General features: G+C 38.2%; 2 protein-coding genes across 9 annotated transcripts in view; one reads left to right on the top strand and one right to left on the bottom strand.

Moving 5' to 3' along the window:
* Nucleotides 1-384: 384 nt before the first annotated feature.
* On the top strand, nt 385-11,658 carry PAN2 (PAN2-PAN3 deadenylation complex catalytic subunit PAN2). Of its 6 annotated transcripts, none has more exons than XR_013038493.1 (22): nt 385-866; nt 1,429-1,616; nt 1,805-1,974; nt 2,043-2,163; nt 2,237-2,433; nt 2,525-2,738; nt 2,815-2,951; nt 3,030-3,176; nt 3,268-3,364; nt 5,201-5,434; nt 5,495-5,740; nt 6,244-6,490; nt 7,060-7,239; nt 7,315-7,481; nt 7,660-7,828; nt 7,902-8,415; nt 8,493-8,710; nt 8,791-8,920; nt 8,999-9,220; nt 9,307-9,568; nt 9,629-9,878; nt 10,668-11,658. XR_013038493.1 is itself a non-coding variant. In XM_076532809.1 (22 exons), exons 3-22 carry the CDS (start codon nt 1,596-1,598, stop codon nt 9,641-9,643), a joined length of 3,708 nt encoding a protein of 1,235 aa, XP_076388924.1. In that variant the 5' UTR covers nt 891-1,044; nt 1,152-1,352; nt 1,429-1,595; the 3' UTR covers nt 9,644-11,658. The 6 variants fall into 6 exon arrangements, 5 of the variants coding, with proteins under 5 accessions (XP_076388922.1, XP_012143229.1, XP_012143233.1 ...); XM_076532809.1 differs by lacking the exon at nt 385-866 and adding exons at nt 891-1,044; nt 1,152-1,352 and having other exon boundaries at nt 9,629-11,658; XM_076532808.1 differs by lacking the exon at nt 385-866 and adding exons at nt 892-1,044; nt 1,139-1,352 and having other exon boundaries at nt 9,629-11,658.
* A 113-nt stretch (nt 11,659-11,771) lies between these two features.
* The window catches only part of if (integrin subunit alpha inflated), a 107,154-nt gene continuing 103,586 nt past the window's right edge, over nt 11,772-15,339 (bottom strand). For all 3 annotated transcript variants that reach the window (XM_012287838.2, XM_003704383.3, XM_076532806.1), the window contains 2 exons: nt 13,367-15,181; nt 11,772-13,114 (listed from right to left, as the gene is read on the bottom strand). In XM_012287838.2, the coding sequence (XP_012143228.2) occupies nt 13,022-13,114; nt 13,367-15,181 (1,908 nt within the window). In that variant the 3' untranslated portion in view covers nt 11,772-13,021. The remainder of the gene's footprint in view (nt 13,115-13,366; nt 15,182-15,339) is intronic.

Below are 15,339 nucleotides of genomic sequence, written 5' to 3' on the forward strand. Positions count from 1 at the left end.
AAGATAGACCTAGAACATTCAATATTTTAAGAATAGAATAACGTTACTTTTTAATTTAGTATATTGCTTTAGAATTAAAAAAGTATGTAAAAAGAGATGAAATAGAATCAACCTGCACCTTTGTATAAAGAATATTTTAAAGTAGAACACAAGAAATTACTGCTGCTTCCCTCCAAAACCTTTGAACGATTGTCGTCTCTCCATGAAACAGCACAAGAGAGAGAGAAGAATAGTCAATTTGGTTCGGAGTTTCTCAATTTCGCCGCATGAGGTCATTAATCCACACCACTAGGGGATTACTCCCACCACGAGAGTCATCAAACCTGTACATCCAACGATGCTTACACTAGCATAGCGATTTTCACGTCCTTGCTATTGGTAGCATTACAGCTTAACGCGCGAAGTAACAGGTGTCGCCACCTTCAAGGCCGCCATACAACCTTACACGGGAGAAACGCGCAGAAAAGTGGAATCATGAATTAAAGCTATCTCGATAAAGGTCTCACTTCATATATCGCGTTAAAACAGTGTAGTATGTGTTACATCGTCCACGAATTTTAATCCGGAAGGTCTTACGGTAACGTGAAAAAGGTGAATATTCGTGGGGAAGTGTTTTGCTTGTTGCACAGTTGCCAAGGCGACACTGAGGTACGTGTGTGCGTGTACGTGCGTGATGAAAATTGTGCTATGAGAAAATAACGATCATCCAAACGGGAATTGCACGACCGTCTTCGATAGAAAAGCGATTCGATGCTTGGGAAACGAACGGCCTGAAAACGGGATTATGGACTACCCGGTTTTGGGCCACTACGACCCGTCCGTAGAGGCCACGGCTGAGAGCGTTGGTGACGAACAAGAACGGCTTTGTAAGTATTTCCCGTATCTTTATTTAACGTTTCTTCTTTCTTCTGAAGGCATAAGGTATCTCGTCGCATTAAATTGCAATCTCTTCAACGGAAGATTTGAAGGCATGGAAAGGCGCGAAAACCGTTTCGTGACACTCGTTGCCTGAATCATGGTGCGCGATCTGGTGTCCTACTACCCGTTAGTATCACGATATCTTTTGTCTCATTAATTCTTGCCCGGCAATCCGACCGACTGTTATTGGCTACTCCCTCTCTTTCCGTTGTTTTCGAAGCCCGATGTTTTAGTTCCGATCAGCTGTTCGCCAACAACGAACGGCCACGCAAAATTCACGGGTTAGATACGGGATCTAAATCAGCTGTGACGTTGCTACGTGAAATTTCGTCCCCTTTGTTCGAGCGCAAGCACTAGAGTTCTCGTAAACAATAAGAATGGTTGCCGACGTTAATAATCAGTAACCTATATTTGGTATCAACATGTTATCACAAGTTACGTTTAAACATTTCATCGATAACAATATCTGAAAGATTTTTCAATATCAATTTTCTGCATCTTTTATTACAGGGGAAGAATCAGATTATGTCTTTCTTGGCGATGAATATTTACCTGCAGCTGAACAATTTGGAGAAGATTTCCTGGGAGCTGAGTTTCATGAGACACGTACTTTACTTGCTGATGGGGGGGATAGGTTCGGAGTATCCACTGCCACTTTTGATAATGTCGAGGAACTTATGTGGATGGGGAATCAAGGGGTATTGTGATATTTATTATTATAGGACTTTAATCTAATCTTGTTTATCATTTACTTTAGATTGCTTTGTTAATGCTTATATAATTTTATATATCCGATAAATTTATAATGTTGTGAAAATATTTTAATAAAATACATATCTGGAATTATCAAATTGAAAATGCATGGATGAAAAATGATGCTTTATAGGGTCACGTAACATCTTATTATGGAGCTGGCTTACAGAAGTATACATCTTTTCAAGTACACGCTACGCAAGAAGTTCGACATATTCACCCATTGGATGAGGGAATTTTAGTTCTAACTCAAAGTTTGTTAAGATGCCAATTGCGACGAGGCATACCAATATTTACGCATATGTATGTTAATATTATGTTGCTGGTATTAAATAAATGGACATTGTGTATAAATAGAAATAATATTACAGGTCACCAAATATGGTGGATATGCAATGCATGCTTCAAATTTCACCAACCAGATTACTTATGGGGGGACATCAGGAAAAAATAATTGATTTTAATCTTACTCGAGGAAAAGAAACTGGTTTAGTAAGTTTCTTTGTATAGTGATAAAATAATATTCCTGTTTGAACATATATCAGTACCTCTTCTGTACTTATAGGTACATGTGGGTGAAAATGGTTGTGCAATTTTGAGGCAGCATAGTAGGCTTATATGTGCTGGTAATCCTGCAGGAAGAATTGATCTCAGGGATCCAAATACATTATCAATAGAACATACTTTTGATACCCATAGTGGTTCCCTAAGTGATTTTGATGTTCAGGGAAATTACCTTGTTACCTGTGGTTTTAGTAACAGGTGAGATTTCAATATTTTCACTTTTCTATGTAACATGAAATACCATTACATTTAAATTTTTATTTCTAACCAATTCCATTTATGGGTTTAGCCGACAGGGTCTATCAGTAGATCGGTTCTTAATGGCATATGATTTGAGACAAATGAGAGCATTAAGTCCTGTTACAACACTAGTGTATCCTCTCCTTTTAAAGTTCCTACCCAGTTATTCCAGTCGTTTAGCTGTTGTATCACCCTTGGGACAAATGCAACTGCTTGATACTATCTATGCTAATGTCCAACCATCAATGACATGCTTGTATCAGGTAAATGTTATACCCAAAATATGTTTCTAAAAAATTTTCTTATACATGGTGTACATAAATGTTCTTTTGCTCATAGATTGCTACTGGTGGTGCAATGATATTATCATTTGATGTGTCCTCTACATCTCAGTGTCTTTGTTTTGGAGATTCAGCAGGTTCTATACATCTTATGTCTACAAATACACCTGAGCCTCAGTTCAACACATTTTCTCGGTTAGTAGATAAAGCTCAAGAATCAGAACTATCTAATGTAAAGAATACAGAAATATGATCCTATCTTTATTTATCTAGGCCAACAGAATTTGCAGATCCAGTTGAATCACTGCAATGTATACCATTTGATGATGATATTACACCATTCAGTTCAATACCAATTATTTACACTGGACATCCATTATTAAGTGATTGGCCAGAAGAGTATCTGAGAAAAGTGTATAGGTAAATATTTGTTGAAAAATGGACTACAGTAGCGCCTAATTACCATCCCTATATCTAGATGTTTAATACAAAAATTCTAATGATTTTACAGAAAAACACCAGCAATAGATCCTGAAATTCTGCGCACAATGAAGATGCAAGGAACAATAGGTTATGCCCCAAATCCTCAGGCATTTCGCAGAAATCAAGTGAGGAAACAATATTCTCCCACTCTTCTACAATATACTTCCCCAACTCTCCTAAAACTGTCCTAAAATCCGAACTTCCAGTTTCTCCTTTGTACGAGTGTCTCCCGTAATTCCTATTTTATGGTTATGTAAAATAGGTTATGTCGTTCTTGATGTTTAAATTCCTTATTACTAGTTGGAACACAACGAATTGTCACTGCCAACCGTTGTGAACCTCATCTATCTTTGAACTACTGAAATCGTTTTTGAAAAACTTGATTTTTTTTTTCGATTTTGTATGAAATGTACAGTTACGTTCTATTTTAATCGTACATTTCATACGCATTGGCACACATAGTGTGTTACCAATTGAGTGAGCTATACAGAAGATATTTTTTGCCTAAGAGGTATATTTTTATTATTAATTTCATTATAGCTTTCACGATGAAGTATACTCATACCAGTTGATGCAATCAGAGTAATGTATTGTAACGAATAAAGTTCAATATGGTTGGAGCTTTTAATTTCATAGGGAAGCCAAAATACGATGTGATTAAGACTGATAACGTTTCGTGATAAACATTGTAGTCCATAAACAACTTAAGAGATCGTGATATATTTTCATAAACTAGTCCACAGTATTCTAATGATTTCTTTTACGATGTATGAAAATCTATACTACACACTGAATGTTTTTCTCTTAACTTTAGTGAACATCTTCAGTGACTGTTGTACTAGTGCTGTGTTTAGAAAAGTGACAGTACTACACCAAGAACGTGATCGGAAATTTTAGACGAATACGTTTGGTTGATTTCGTTACTACTGAAGGTTAAGAGTGTGTAGCCGCAATATAGACGTTTGTAAATTTATTAATTTTTAACTGATTCAAGTTTTTAAAGATTATTCTGATACATCAAGCATGTTTGTCATGGCGAAGCCTATCGTGCTCGCCACTATTATCACAACAGAATTAAACTACAGTTGACTTTTATTTTTAAGATTTCATATGATGGCTGTGTAAGTATGCAGTGGTTGTATTTGCCTCAATACTTTCAGAAAGCAATAATTTTTCAACTATCTCTTCATGAACACAGATCAACCATGTGCCTGTGCTCTAGCAGAAGTAATAAATGTGCTCCAACAACGTTGTACATAACTGCATTTCATAATCTTCAGTATAGTTTAGTTACATGTTTGAACGTGTTAAATAAGTCTGATACTATAATTTGAAACCTACCTTAAGTACAAGGAAGAATGAAAATATATTACAAATTGCGGTGCAAATTTTTGAGATCTTTATTAAATTCGAGACTTCGGCTTCCAAATATCAAAAGTCTCGAATTTAAAACTATAAGAGAAATATGCATGCATATCTTTTCTTCTCTTCTCTTTTTTTTATTTTTTTTTTTTACTATGCATTTAAACCGTGTTCGTGAAACTGCGAATAAAGTGTCGTGGATTTATCCGTCGAAAATTGATTACAGATTATTGTCGAATCTCAACCAGCGTGAAAGGAAATACTGCCTTTAATTTCGTGTTAAATAATGCGTTTTTGTAATCGATGCATTTCGTTTAATGATTTGTGCTCAATGGATAGTTTTAGTACACCTAATGCCTATATAGAATATATTTCTCTAAAAATGTAATAATCGAAGTTGTATTTGAGTGAAATAAAGGTTGTAAGACATACTAAGCCTAACTTATTGGCTCGGTCCCACGCGTCTTCAATAGGTATTATTTATTTTTTCACGGTACGCGCTATGCATCGAATTGTAATGTCCATTCGCGCCAAGATTCGGTTCAATAAAAGACAAATATTCGGCAGTTGAAGAAAAATAAATAATACCTTTTTTACAGATACCTTACAATTTGGAAAAACGACGTGGTGTAGTCGCAAAGCTTTTCGCGGGGGACTCACGATCTAAAACCGATGACGGCACCTTTGTGGCCATACCTAAACGTTACCGTAAAATCGAGGTGAAATACTCACGTCTCGGTTACGATGAGTTCGATTTTGATCAGTACAATCACACCAGCTTCTGTGGCTTGGAAGCTACACTTCCCAACAGTTATTGCAACGGCATGTTACAGGTAAGTACACAATCTTCAAAGTACTCTTTCAAGATCATATACTCATTTGTCTTTTTGCAGTTGCTCTACTATTGCGAGTCTGTGAGGATAGCGTTGCTGTCTCATTCGTGCCAAAGAGAATTCTGCCTTTCCTGCGAATTAGGTTTCCTGTTCCACATGCTGGACACATCCCGGGGATTGCCTTGTCAGGCTGCTAATTTTCTTCGAGCCTTCAGAACCGTCCCGGAGGCAGCGGCGTTGGGACTCATACTCAGCGACCTGCATCCTGAAGCAAAGAGGAAGACAAATTTGATCAGATTGATACAGGTAAAGGCGTGCTAGATGGTGTGCAAAGTTGCTGCTGTGCAAGGTTGTGTGCTCAAGTTTGTTTGGAGAAATGTTAGAGAAAGTTTGCTGTACTTCTCTCGGTAAAAATATTGAGAAAATGTTTACTTATACCAGTTGAAAATAAAGGAGTAAGAATGATTTATGAACAAAGTTGAATACGTTTGTATTTGTGAACTTGAATGGTTATGTGATTTTAAGATTGTATTGTTAGTAATGAGTGAGGTGTACATGCAGCTAATTATGTGTAAAATGTTATGTTGTATAATGTGTATTTTATAAATGAAAAATGTATGTGTGTTGTATTGCTATATTGTCATTCCTTATCCTTCCAAATTCATATAACCTATATCCTCTATATCCTTGATATTAAATAAAAACAAAAATAATCCTATTCTCCATCAAATCTTCCACCTGCTAAAAAGTCAAAAATTCCTCGTGGTAAAAATGTTAGAAATTCCCCAACAAACTAAATTTCCTTCCAGAGCTGGAATAGATTCATTCTGCATCAAATTCATTACGAAATATTGGAGACGAGGAAGAGACAGCAAAAGGAGGAGGAAGCTGCTCGACTTAAATGCGGTTCTCAGTGTCCACCATTTGTCTACAATGAACAGGACTTTCCGAGTATCCTACAGGACATCGGGTCTCGGTACAGGAGTCACGACGAAGAAAGGAAAAAGAGGAGGAAGAAAGAAGGGGATGGTAAATATATGTGGATCACATCGAAAGGTAAACACAATTCATGTGTAACCTTTTCATTGGGCACTTTTTGTGTTTATTTTTCATTTTGTATGTGATTGTTTATCCAATGAATATCGAGAGAAGTTTATAGTTTAATATACAGAAGTATATTATTATTTTGCGGTTGTTAATAGACTTTGTTTGTTGAAGTATTTTTTATGTAAACTGATTTTTTTGTGTTTTTTTTATAGGAAAGGAGTATTGCTTTTCGCGAATGCATGGCATATTATGTTCAAATTCCGTGAGCATCGGCAATGTTTTAATTTAAAAAAAATCAGTCATGAATCTAAGAAAATATTTGTTACAAAGTATATCTATAATTTTGTTATAAATCCATTTAGTATTATTTATGAAAAATATTTTAGTAATGACATTTTAAAAAATTTTAACCGACGCATTGCCGATACAAATCCAAAGAAACATAGTCCTTTTCTTACCGCAACAATGGTGTACCCCTGTAAAGAGTATTATTTTTCTTTTATTCCATAATCTTATACGATTGAACATAAAACCGTAGATACTCGATAAAAACTGACACAGCTATTTATCATGAATAGATAAGAACAACAAAAAGTCTATAGAAGAAAACGAAGTACGAGACGAAGAGACAGAGATCAGTCGACTATTTGGATCCGAACAAATGCACATACATCGCTGTCTCAAATGTGGGCAAGAAGCTACGAAACATTCCATCATGTTGCTGTGTAACTTAGTTTATCCAGAATTAACGCACCCTTGTAAGCCATTCTTCAAGCACTACATATACATACTGGTCTTTCCTGATTGAAACGAATCAATTTTACCCTTTATAGCAGAGGAGGTTCCGTTTACGAGTGTTCTTGCCCGCAGTTTAAGACCCGAGAAAATTACACCTGCATGGTGTGACAGTTGTCAGAAATTTACACCCACTCTACAATCTCGACAATTAACCAAACTACCTCAAATACTGGCTCTGAACTGTGGCCTAGACACACAGCAGGTACATCAAACACAAATATACAAAGTAGCGTTAGATGCGGTCTTACTTGAAGCGGTCATTCAATGAAATATATTTAAGAGATCAAAGTATTGTTTACAAAATTGTTTCACGACTGCACCTTGTAAACCGCAAGAACATAAAATAGCGTCACGTTCTTTAACCTTGAATTACCTTTTAGGATAAAGTGTTTTGGCAAACGCAGATGGATATAGTGGTCCAAAAAGTTTTAAGCGGGAAGGAAAGTAGCCCATCCACGAGTCCCGTACCTGTAACCGTAAAGCCTTGTCGATATGGTAACAACTGCACCCGGATTGGATGCAGATTCAGACACGTTGGAAGAGATTCAGGTACTGTGATCTATTCATCGTCATATTTCAATTCAACAATGTCCCAAAACTTGTTCTTTTCTCTGTCTAATAGAAAATTTAACGACACCACCGGTCACACCACCCACGGTCTCTTCGACTCCCGTGGCTACACCGCCGCCTAGTCACCTGTACTACTCTCATTCCTGGATTCCTCACAACATTGAAATTTCCCTGAACAGTAACGGTGAATTAAGCGTGGAGAAGATGAACAGTGCAAGGAGCGATTACAGTGAAAGTAGTAGCAAGCATACCGAGGTCGTGGTAGAAAATGGACAAGGCGATGGTAAAGATCAAGATTTCGAGGTGACTCAGCAGAACTCCGAGGCTGAAAATCATGTTATCGCGGGGTCAGATACCGGAGACGCCGAAGGATCAGATAGCACCGAGGAGCATTCGGTTAAGAATAGCAAAATTCAGTATAGTCTTAGTGCGGTTGTCTGTTACATCGACGATAAAAACAACGAGGACAGAAGGAACATTGTTGCGCTGTTAAGAGTTGGGCCAAGCTATCACGAACGATCTGCTGGCAGCGCAGTATCGCAGTGGTATATTTTCAACGACTTCTGGTACGTGAATTTTATCTGCTGATAAATCACATATTTAATACCTATATAAATAAATGCACTGAATGTTTTTAATTTAGTATATCAGCCGTGACGCCGCAAGAAGCAGTTTGGTTCAATTTGGACTGGAAAGTCCCTTGTGTTCTTCATTATACCGCTGTACCAGCACCCGAGCCAGCCCCTTTCGTCAGTCCCCTTACTTACGACGTATTTGGGGAAGATAAATGTATAGCTCGCAGCGGAGGGACGAGGGGTATCACGTTCACACCGTTGACGTCCGACGAAATGCCTAAAAAAGGTCTCAGCCGCTGAAAGACATCTCGACAAGCTAATTGAAGTGTGAAATATATATGATAGTTGCTGAAACTTTTATTACAGGGGAACTGGTAGGAATTGATGCGGAGTTCGTTACGTTGAATCAAGAGGAGTCTGAGCTGCGGAGCGATGGAAAAATGTCCACCATAAAACCGAGCCATATGTCTGTAGCTCGGATAACTTGCATACGAGGGTATGTACTGATTGATTCATGTTTTAATTAATTCATTTTCTTCAATCCAGAGAATGTTGTTAATGTGTTTTAAAATAGGCAAGGACCCTTGGAAGGTACTCCCTTCATAGACGACTACATAAGCACCCAAGAACAAGTGGTTGACTACCTAACAAAATTCAGTGGAATTCAGCCTGGCGATTTGGACGCCAACTTTAGCAGCAAACACTTAACCACCTTGAAGTCAACGTACCAGAAACTGCGGTTTTTGGTCGATAATGGGATCATATTTGTTGGTCATGGTCTAAAAAATGATTTTAGGTGAGGTTCAGTACTTATAAATCCATACTTATAAAGTACTGTATCTTTAATATCCTACTTATAATATAAATAATTGATTTTTGCAGAGTGATAAACTTAGTCGTACCACCTGAACAGATCGTAGACACAGTACTGCTGTTTCATTTACCTCACCATCGCATGGTGTCACTGCGTTTTCTGACGTGGCATTTTCTAGGGAAGAAGATTCAGTCAGAGACGCATGATTCAGCCGAAGACGCTCGAGCTGCGCTCGAATTGTATCGCAAATACAAAGAGCTAGAAAGCTCTGGTAAGTTGGCTGAATCCTTGAAGGAACTTTACAATGTCGGCAGTCAGATGCAGTGGAAGGTAAGTTGGCTCGGTTATTTTTAAATATGAAATACTTAAAACAAGAATGTTTTTCTGCAGGTTCCGGATAGCTGATACGAGGATAACTCTCACGAGGAGGTGCACGATTCGGTTGTACTGTGCAACGATAACGAAGTTTAGACGGTGACTTTGAATGTTAATTCGATCCCTATACTTCAAAGGATCCGTTCCATCGTTTCGCGACAGAATCACGCGTTCCTCCCTTTCAAGCAAGGTTATTCGTGTGTAGAAACTAAGAAAATCCTGAGGGTAAAGTGTGGTGATGTCTTGAGCGTTGAAATGATTACGGGTACAATTGCATTGTCATTTAGTATTCAACTACGACGGTACAATAGAACTCCATTCTAGTAAAATGAAATTTTACCAAGTATTCGATAATTCGAACAATAATTATTTAGAAGTTTGTTCTCTGATTTCGATGCTCTTGAATTATGCTTTCGTATGTTATGATGAGCTAAGTTTAGGTTAGGCTAATTTTGTTTTAACCTCGATCAAACCTAACCTATATCAAACTGAAAATATCAAAAATATTTTTATGAATATTGCGGGAACGACAAATGAGTTATGTATGTAGAAAAAAATGACTAAGAATGTTAACCTTCGTAACATATTTCAAGGACATCGCAATGGAAGCAGACATCTAAGTAATTATCAAACGTACTATCGAATTTTTATTATCAAAACTATTGTCGAGCATCATAATTATACAAATGAGATATTTTTAAAGCATATTACTACATGGCAGAGAATAAACTGAATCTTTGCGTAATCCAATTTAACTATACAGGACATGGGCACAGTTTGTTGCTCTTAAAACATAAGACTATGATTTTATTCTCATCGTAAATATCAGTACTGAGGGTCCACATTTAGCTTGCTGTCAGTTATATATTTTCTAACATTATACAAAAGAAAGTAAAAGATGCTCGACTCTGGAAATTATTGTTAAACGTAAAATTCAGTCACTACTGAACGTCCGAATTATTTATAAATTCCGAAATGTACAAATACGTGGGGTTCTAGTGTACTTGTTCGTCAAAAACATTCGCCGTATAAACGTTAATCATAATTGTTTTAGTTAGACCCCGTGACCGATCACTGTAAATTATCCGGAAGAAGCTTAATAGGAAACGAAGATTCTCGTTGATCGTGCTTCTTTTTGTTTTTAGAAATGAATTTGCCATGTTTTCAATGGCAAGCTTGTACATATTGTCCGATAGCACATTAGCGTTTTATGAAGAGCAGTGTCGATCCCGAAACTGCCCGTAAGATTACGCGTATTTATTTTAATTTCACCATGTATTCCAACCGGCAACACGCGTCCATCCTGATCGGTAACCGCGTTAACAGTACATGTATATAATTGATAGTTAGTGTTTCTAGCAATAATTCTGGATGGGGTATTACCTTTTGTCAAAGGTTCACATTTCATGGTTTTTCGTTTTATATGTGTATCTTTTCTATAGAGTATCGTCTTTTGTACCGTCGTTTTAGTCGAGCGACAAGTTCGCGAGAACGAGAGAAATCTTAGAAAATAGAACAAAAAAAGGAAGGAACATTTTTTAAATAAGATTTACTTCGTCCAATGATGGATTTTCAGTTCTGCTCGCGAGGCCGTTTTATTCATTGATCTGTCGACGAAAAAAAAAAATCATTGAGAGAACCAAACATTTTTCTAAACGGTCCTTTTCTACGAGACTCTCGAAACCCAGAAGAGTATTTAATGAAATACGGTAGTATATTTTACAAAACGATTGTATTCATAGATTATTTTTATATATATTTTATCAATGAAAAAAAAGAGAAAGTGTGAGAGGAAAAATACCGTCAAAATCTATCGAACGAAAGGAGATTATCGAAGCATATATTTTTTTATATGTGAAACAGTTTTCTTATCGTTTGGTGTGTAAAACTTATCACGTTGACTACACAATGAAAGGAAAACGCAATTTATACACCTGACGTAAAAATGAATAATGGCACATGTTAATAGTAACCATGCATTTGTTTTATGTCTACTACTGTTGCGTCATTGTGATTTTTTTTTAAATAAATGATACCAAGGAAAATTCTTCCATTTACTTTGTAGTGGCTCCATTAAAAATTATTAATTTAAATCGTCTTAATTTTTAAAAGAATTTGTTTAACCTATGAAATTTATGTTCAGAAACAAAACGTGATATTCGTATTAATAATATTATATATATATTTCTTTTTTTTAATATTACATCTTAAGTCTGTATATACAAGTCAGTTCTACCTTCCCGTTTTTTCAGGAAATTTTTTTATTCTCTACACAATTATTAATATTATTATTCAGCGTTAGCTAGTTCCTCTCTGAACAGTTTTAGTAATACAATTAATAATTTACAAAATTGTACACACATACACACGGGGCAAGCCCCGTTCATGTTACGGCGCTCTATCATACGTTACATATACATATAATAACGTAAAAATTCAATAAATAATCGAAAATCCCCGTTCTCGAGACCGTTTGTATATTTTACAGAAATTAAAGAGAAAACATGAATCGTCTGTCGGCGACGATGATTGAGATCTGTCAACATAAATCGAGCGATTAAACTTTATGATCGAAAGGTAAATATTTTATCAAAAATTGCGACAAGAAGATCGTTCTTAAATATTATTTATGGCAGTTTGAAATGTTCCCTAATGAAGCATTTTGAGAGCGAACCCTTCTTCGAATTTAAAATCGCTATTCCGCTAAAAAATTCTATGCATGCGGCCATTTTAAGTACTATTACCAAAATGGTAACTGGTAAATAGACACCGGATAAAATGCCAGAAAATTGTATAAATTTTCAAATAATCACATCAACATATTTCCATAATTCGAAGAAGAGCGTAGCTAAAAATTATCACGCATCTTTAATTTCTATATCTAAGCCTCCTACAAAATTGATCAAAAAGCAAAAATTCAAGCTCCTCTAAAGTTAAAATATGGCCACAATTTTCCTAAAATCTCACGCTGGAATTACAAAGTAGAAATTTGAAAAACATCACTGTCGATGAACGGGCGGCTTAAGTAGATATAATTAAAAAAAAATTAAAGGAAAAAGAAGACGTCTCCTGACTAGAAACTTGCATGGTCGAGCTGCAGGAGCTGGAAAAGAGTATTCTGTGGCAGTCGAAATAAAAAATAAGATCGCAGAATCGCTTCCACAATTCACCCTATATATAGCAGTTTCTTCGTTCTGGCCTGGAGATCAAGGCACTCGCGAATTGTTAATTGAAATTATGCTTCGTTACTCGCCACGGAAACTATATTACAGTTCGACGAGCGTGATGTGCATACAGGCACAGCCAGTGCATGGTTCCGCTTCCTCGTGAAAGAATAAGGCACTTTGCTCGTTCGTTTCGATTGTGGTCGTTCGACATTTTCTTTATTCGATTCCACTGATTAAACTTTCAGTGGTCGTCTCCTTGCTGGAAGTGGCCATTCCTGTTCAGCGGCTGCCTCTCTGGAGCGTCGGACGGTCTATTTCTCTTGAAGAATCCACACTGTGGGAGAGAAATAAAGGTACTGTAATTTTTACACTTTTACATAGATATATAATACATTAAAATAGATAGTATAATACAGATAGTAAATGTAATACACAGTGTTATTAATAATATTTCAGAGGAGATATAGAAACATAAAGACACTAACAGATATATGTATAGATCTGCAAATGTGAACATTATAAATTCACAAGAATGTAAGAGTACAAACTCAGGAAAGATCTTTATAAATAAATATCTGGAACAAACCTTATGAAGAAGGAAAATAAGTAGCAACAAAATGATCGTTCCAGCGCAAGCGGAGAGAACCACAACCCATAGCGGAATGACATCCGGTGCAGATGGCGTGCTGCTAGGTGCAACGTTCGTCTTGATTTCGTGGCTTTTGACCACCTGTTCAGCAGGTGTGCCAATGTACTGTTGCTTGGTGACTTGAGCAACAAGTTTAGTGGAGACCCTCACTTTTTCCTGAGGAGCCGCCTTCTTCAAGGTCCTCGCGTCGACCCTGTATCTGGCGACGAGCCAGACTTCTTCGTCCTTCTTCAAAGGACCCAGAACACACCTCAGCATCACGCACTTCGCGGCGTCACATGGACCCGTGGGTTCCTGTGGCTTCATATTATTTTCGTAGTCTGTTTGTCCGCCGAGTGTGCCAAGCATTGCAGGATCTTTCGCCAGGTCTCTAGGACTTCTTTGGAGACTCTCGAATTTTTTGAAGTCCTTCAACTCCACCATGTCGCTCTCGCGCTTGGACCTGGGTTCCGAATTTGGAACGTCAGTCACGGTGCCATCGGCTCCACGATTCTCTCTTCCGTAAATTCTACTGGTCACCGTTCTGTCCTCCGTCCTCCTCTCTTCGTGGGTTCTGCGGTATACTTCTTCGTACTGCTTTTCGTATTCGGCGACGCGAGCTCGTTCGGCTTCCTCGTTCCAGGACGAGCTGTAGCTTTTAGAGTCGTACTGATTCGAGCCTGACTGGTACCGTGGGTCCTCCACGGTGATCGTCCGCTCCTCCGAATAGCTAAAGGAGCCTTCTACAAGGAACCTCCGGCCATCTTTCAGAACTATGTACCTCTTCTTACCAGTGGAGTCGATTAACAGTTCACCCTCCATCATAAAGAATCGACCGTCCTTTGGATCGCTGGACATGTAGCTGTCATTTCCGTACTGATCTTGAAGAGGGAATATGGAGCCGTCCTGCAATTCTATGTACTCCTTCCTGTCACCGGAGTTTCTGAACCTAGCCATAAATCGCACGTAATTCTTACGCCGTCCACTTTGCAGTTCATATACCGCCGTCCTCGACAGGGAGCCGAATAACTGTTCCAGGTCTTGTTTGGAGCTAACGTTGCGTAGTTGGAACCCGAATTCTCCTCCTCTGATGGAGTCCTCCCGATCTCCCGAGACGAAACCACCCCCAACAGCTCCGTAACTTTCGGAAGTGACTCTAAAGCGGTTCTCCTGTCGGTAACCGTCTTCCTGTCTGTTCGCATAGTTCGGACGTTCTTCCGGTCGACCGAGTTGCTCTTTCCTTCGCTCATACTGTGTTCGATCTTCCTGACGATGCTCCTGCTGCCTCCACTCGCCGCCTGAAGAGGAACCAATATGGCCGCCGTACCGATTCTCGTACGTGGTCTGACTCTGACCGTAATCTTCGGATGGTCTTAAAACGTTGTCCTCGTTTCCACGGAAAACTCCGCCTACAGCTTCACCGGTGCTACCAGACTGCGAGTACAAAATCGCGCCGCTGGTACCGGAAGTCTGGCTTCCAGTGTTCATGGACCCGGTTCTAGAGCTGTTTTGCGTGTAAGTTAGGTGCACTGATTGCCCTCCGGTTGACTGTGTCACTCTACTCCCGTTGGTGACGACGTTCGACATTGAGGAGTGACGTATCTTTTGGATGTCCGAACTGTCCCCGGTGTTGATCTCCGTTTCTTCGTGTTGGCTCAACTTGCTTTTCTCTTGTTCGAAGCCGCTTTGCACGTTTATTCCTTGGCCTGATTGCGACTGCATGCTCACTCCTGCAGAGTACGGTTGGTAGTACGTCCTTTTGCGTTCTATCATCTGTAATTTGATAAAAAATTTATGAATTTGAGGAACGTGAACCTGGAAGGGAACTTAACTTGCACTGTTTTGACGAGTTAGACGCACTCGTACCACGGCCGTGATCAATTTTACTCAAATTTTTACTGCGCTTCAATTTGGAGTTCAAGTCCAATTAT

The sequence above is a fragment of the Megachile rotundata genome, chromosome 6 (genome assembly GCF_050947335.1).
Source record: "Megachile rotundata isolate GNS110a chromosome 6, iyMegRotu1, whole genome shotgun sequence".
Lineage (NCBI taxonomy): Eukaryota > Metazoa > Arthropoda > Insecta > Hymenoptera > Megachilidae > Megachile > Megachile rotundata.